We start from the raw sequence: 6,000 nt of genomic DNA on the forward strand, positions 1-6,000 counted from the left end.
AGGAGGATGTAGAGTGAGGAGTAGAGATGAGGATGATGTAGAGTGAGGAGTAGAGAGGAGGATGATGTAGAGTGAGGAGTAGAGAGGAGGATGATGTAGAGTGAGGAGTAGAGAGGAGGATGTAGAGTGAGGAGTAGAGATGAGGATGTAGAGTGAGGAGTAGAGATGAGGATGTAGAGTGAGGAGTAGAGAGGAGGATGATGTAGAGTGAGGAGTAGAGAGGAGGATGATGTAGAGTGAGGAGTAGAGAGGAGGATGTAGAGTGAGGAGTAGAGAGGAGGATGTAGAGTGAGGAGTAGAGATGAGGATGATGTAGAGTGAGGAGTAGAGAGGAGGATGATGTAGAGTGAGGAGTAGAGAGGAGGATGATGTAGAGTGAGGAGTAGAGATGAGGATGATGTAGAGTGAGGAGTAGAGATGAGGATGATGTAGAGTGAGGAGTAGAGATGAGGATGATGTAGAGTGAGGAGTAGAGATGAGGATGATGTAGAGTGAGGAGTAGAGATGAGGATGATGTAGAGTGAGGAGTAGAGATGAGGATGATGTAGAGTGAGGAGTAGAGATGAGGATGATGTAGAGTGAGGAGTAGAGATGAGGATGTAGAGTGAGGAGTAGAGAGGAGGATGTAGAGTGAGGAGTAGAGAGGAGGATGATGTAGAGTGATGAGTAGAGGAGGATGTAGAGTGATGAGTAGATGAGGATGCAGAGTGAGGAGTAGAGAGGAGGATGTAGTGAGGAGTAGAGAGGAGGATGTAGAGTGAGGAGTAGAGAGGAGGATGATGTAGAGTGAGGAGTAGAGAGGAGGATGATGTAGAGTGAGGAGTAGAGAGGAGGATGATGTAGAGTGAGGAGTAGAGAGGAGGATGTAGAGTGAGGAGTAGAGAGGAGGATGATGTAGAGTGAGGAGTAGAGAGGAGGATGTAGAGTGATGAGTAGATGAGGATGCAGAGTGAGGAGTAGAGAGGAGGATGTAGAGTGAGGAGTAGAGAGGAGGATGTAGAGTGAGGAGGATGTAGTGAGGAGTATATGAAGAGACATCCTGACGCACACAGCAGCAGACAGTGAGCTATGAATAGTGGGTATCACCCCTCCCCCTCTATATACTGTTATATGGAGGGTGTCCCCATGCCTGCTCTGTTTACATCCCCCCCCCCCCCCCCATACACAGGACCCCCATGCCCGCACTCACACGATCCACATGCCGGTGATGGTGAAGGCGGGCAGGGTGATGGGCAGGATCACCCAGCCGGGCATCTTGGACAGAGGCATCCGGAAGGCGCGGCGTGTCCCCGGCTGTGTGTCGGCTCTTAGCTGAGGAGGGGGCGGCGGGCTCTCAGACAGGAGAGCGGTCCAGGTGGGGGCTTCTCCCAATAGCTCCAGAAAACTTTCAGCCGCTCCTCTCCCATAGCCCAGGTTACAGCTCAGCGCTGAGGGCTGCCACCGGCACGGACACTCTCCTCATAGAGTGCGGGCGGCACCAACAACCAATTCTCGGAGCGGAGACTGTACGGAGTCACCCGGGCCGCCTGAGAGGCTCCACTTCTCACACAGTCTGCCCCAATCTCCCAAATTGTGTGTGTGTGTGAGAGAAGGGAGGGACCGCCCCGACCCCGCCCCGGAGAGAGAGCAGGGAGGAGTACTGGACCCCGCCCACACCGTGTGTGAGGAGGGAGCACATGTTGGCTGTGAGGAGGAGAAGGGTCAGATGTTCTCTCCTGTGCTCTGTGTACACAACTCCCACCTATCACGTGTAGCCCTCTTTTTTTGGGAGGGGGGTGGTGGTTAATAAGAGAACCAGAACCTTCTGTGGGGAAATAGGTGTGATAATAAAGTTGGCAGTGTCTCCCCCACCCACAGAACCTCTGTGAACAGAGTGGGCTCTAGTGGCGTAGCGTGGGTTGTCAGCGCCAGGGGCAAGGTAAGTCATTTGAGACCCCTACACAAATCTACTACTAGACCACTACACTGACCTAGCTGACCACTACACAGACCTACCTTATTCCTACACTGACCTACCTAATTACTACACTGACACCTACACAGACCTACCCATAGGTGTGCGAAGCCTAATGCAGTAGGGTGTGCACACCATAGCTCAAACACACACTACCGATCATTCACAATGTTTATTCAGAAAGGGAGGGGGCCGGCAAATTATATATTTACCGGCCCCTTTCCCCACTTATCCTAAACTATCCCCACAGCAACAGCTGGCTGGAGAGGAGGGAAGCCAGAAGAGTTGTGGGGGTAAGGGGGAGGAGAGCCAGGGCAGTAGGAGGAATCTGTGCTGCACAGGGTGATTAGGGTGTGCCTGGGCACACCTGGCACACCCTGTGCGCACACCTATGGACCTACCTGACCACTACACAAACCTACCTGACTACTACACAAACCTACACTGACCTATCTTATTCCTACACTGACCTACCTTATTCCTGCACTAACCAACCTTATCACTACACTGACCTACCGAATTTCTATACTGACCTACCTGACCACTACACAAACCTACCTGACCACTACACAGACACCTACACTAACCTATCTTATTCCTACACCGACCTTCCTTTTTCTCTATACTAACCAACCTGATCACGCACTGCTCTTTTAAGGTCTATCCATAGATTTTCAATTATGTTGAGGTCAGGAGATTGTGAAGGCGATGGCAAAACCTTCAGTTTACACCTCTTGATGTAATCCCCCGTGGATTTCGAGGTGTGTTTAGGATCATTATCTATTTGTAGAAGCCATCCTCTCTTTAACTTCAGCTTTTTCACAGATGGCATCAAGTTACCATCCAAAGTTTGCTGAAATTTTATTGAATTCATTTTTCCTTCTACTCGTGAGATGTTCCCTGTGCCACTGGCTGCAATACAACCCCAAAGCATGATTGATCCACCCCCATGCTTAACAGTTGGACAGAGGTTCTTTTCATTAAATTCTGTGCCCCTTCTTCTCCAAACAAACCTTTGCTCATTCCGGCCAAAAAGTTCAATTTTAACCTCATCGGTCCACAGAATCTCTTTATAGTGGAATAGTGTACCACAACTCCAGTGTCTGCCAGATCTTTCTGGAGGGATCGTGCAGTCAAACATGGGTTTCCTGCGAGCTGTTCTGTCTGATATTTTTCTTGGTTTTCCAGATCTTGCTTTAACTTCCACTGTTCCTGATGACTGCCATTTCTTAATAACATTCCGAACAGAGGATATTGACATCTGAAAACGCTTTGCTAACTTCTTATAGCCTTCTCCAGCTTTGTGAGCGTCAACTATTTTCAGTTTTCTAGACAACTGCTTAGAAGATCCCATGGGGCTGATTGTTGGGGCAAGGTCAGATGAGTCTGGGCATTTAAAACCTTTGAGATTGACATCACCTGGTCTTCCCAGACGATGATTGAGAACAATCCATGACACTGGCAGGTCTCAGCCTTGCAAAGGGGGCGGTGCATGCTGTAAATTCTGCAGGGTGCCCAAACTTTTGCAGACACCATTTTTTTGTTTTCTGTAATTCTGAAATAAAATCTAACTTTTGTTGACATATAAGAATGTCTAATCTGTAATTTGATGCCTTTTGGAGATTTTTCCATCTTTCCTTTGCTTCTTTATGCACATTAATACAAATTTTTACCTGGGGTGCTCAAACTTTCGATCCCCACTGTAAACCTACCTGACAATTTCACTGACCACTACACAGACCTACCTGTCTCCTGCACTAACCTACCTGATCACTATACTGACACCTACACTGACCTACCTGACCACTACACAGACCTACCTGACCACTACACTGACCTACCTAATTACTATACTGACAATTACACAAACCAGGAATAGTCGAACGTGTACGGACTTCACCAAGCTGCTGCGGTGCATGAGCAGTGACATGTTGGCGCTAGGCGGCGCCATTTTTAAATCTAAGGTGCCTCAGAAGCACGTCAGGCCGGCCGGGGACATTTTTTTATGACTGTTTAAGTGACACTGGTGCGGCCGCGAGATGCGCCCCCCAGATTTTGCGCCCGGTGCGGCTGGCCCCCCCCCCCACGCTACGCTGGGCTCTTTCGTCCTCTGACAGACGCAGCTCTCAATGTTTCTTCACGAATGGGTAATGGGCCATCTACAAGAGGATACTAGGCAGTGAAAGCTTTCCACTTGACACGCCTATAGGCGCTGTCCCTCTTGACATTACCCCAGACACACTGTGCTCACTAATCAGTTTCTTGCTGCCTAGTGTTAGAAGTAGGACCTAGGTTCCTTGCTGGGACGCTGGTCTCAGTTTTTATTTTCCTTTGAGAAATGTTTATGTTTATTTTCTTTACTCACTATCGCTAGCTAGTGTCAGGGGGATCCTCCTGGTGAACTACAAGTGACAGCAGGGCTGAGGTTTCGCACTGGATAATCTAGATCCTTAGTCTCCCAGCCTGGCCAACGAGCGTGAGCAGGTTTTGGTCCGCCCAGGCCTCATCACGACAGAGCCCCGACGGATGGGGACAAGCCTGCGAGAAGAAGCATTCGCCAGGACGCATCAACCTGGAACGCCCTGAGTTGCAGCGTACCCCTCTTGGCTGACAGCACCCCCGCTCAGGGTGGGAGGCGAGCTGTTTTGGAGCGGAGCCCCATGGTCCATGGTGTGGTGAGTGATGCAACGCTTCTTATGTCCCTGGGATAGATACCTGTGGGGGAGATGTGGGCCCACTCCATAGGGATGACAGGGCTGTGTCCTTTGAAAGATCCCCCAGGCCTGTCAGGACGGGTCCTGCCCTCCCCGCTCCCGCTGGGGGCGCTATTGCGGCGTCTAATGCCTGGGGGGGTATATGTGGTGTTACCTTATCCTGGGGGGTCCCCTTAGGTGGATTCCTGCGGTGGGCTCATTCCTGGGTTCCTGTAAGGCTTGGCGCCGTTTTCGGCCGCCATTTTAGCTGTGGGCATCAGGCTACATCAGTGTAAGGGCAGCACCCATTTTCCCTATTTTCCTAGTGTTTGCTGCCGTTTTCGGGCGCCATTTTGAGTGTGGGCATAGGCCGAGCTGTATGGACGGCGGCCATTTTCCCTGTACTTCCTATATCTTTCTATTTGGCACCATTTTGTTGTAGCCACAGGTGGGCTCGACCTCTAGTGGTTTTGGTCACTTCCTCTCAGAAGTTCACACATGCTGAAGACTGTCTGCAGAGCGGCTGCTTATCAGGGTTTCTGGTACAGTAAGGGGTTTTAAGTCCTTGGGGTATTCCTAAAACACACTCAGCTCCTGTCAGGGCACTTATTAACCTTAAAGGGGGGACTCCAACTGTAGCGCGGTATAGCGGTGCCGACGCAATTTCCGGTCCTACGCTTGCCGCTACGTAATTTCCGGTCGCGGTGGAACGCATGCCGTGACCAAGCGCAGCCCCGAGCGAGCACCGCAATCCGGAAGACACAGGAGCCACATTTATTTACAAAGCCTGCTTTTATCCAGACGATGTGAGTGTAATATGTTCTCTTTTACTCAATAAACTTTTTTTAAATGGTATTACACTATTGTGAGCTTTCCTTCCCTATACGGTTCCATATCCTGCTGATGTACCTGCCCGGAGAGCTTTATTCCTCATGAGCACTAAGGATATTCACCTAGTTCCTTACTGGACACATGCTTGATTGACCCTTATGCAGTATTGCCCAACAGTCCTCTTTGTCTGGTAAGTGGAACATCTTAATTGGGTAAATCTTCACAACACTGCATCTGATTGCTGGCATGGTTTTGCACAGTCTTTTCAGCACTTAAGCACCTTTGGACTTTTTTTCACTGGCTACTTGCTGGAGCACTTGTGTCACCTTTTATGGACTTTTATGTGGAATTATTACTATTTATTTATTATTGTCATTCACTTTATTAAGAATATCAAGTGTTGTATTTATTTATGGATGTGTTTGATTTTTAGCCTATTTGCACAGATTATCGCAGTCTTTTGCACTTTATTTATTTTTTGTATGCACTTTAGGGGGAGTATTGTTATTACGGTACTCCTAT

The 6,000-nt window shown here is 49.2% G+C and overlaps 1 protein-coding gene across 1 annotated transcript in view; it reads right to left on the reverse strand.

Moving 5' to 3' along the window:
• The window catches only part of LOC309563092 (transmembrane protein 150A-like), a 303,386-nt gene extending 301,860 nt beyond the window's left edge, over positions 1–1,526 (reverse strand). Inside the window, exon 1 of the mRNA XM_082267406.1 lies at positions 1,190–1,526. Within this exon, the coding sequence (XP_082123532.1) occupies positions 1,190–1,269 (80 nt within the window). The 5' untranslated portion in view covers positions 1,270–1,526. The remainder of the gene's footprint in view (positions 1–1,189) is intronic.
• Between the last annotated feature and the right edge of the window lie 4,474 nt (positions 1,527–6,000).

The sequence above is a fragment of the Pelophylax lessonae genome, assembly GCF_965119305.1.
Source record: "Pelophylax lessonae genome assembly, chromosome: 9".
Lineage (NCBI taxonomy): Eukaryota > Metazoa > Chordata > Amphibia > Anura > Ranidae > Pelophylax > Pelophylax lessonae.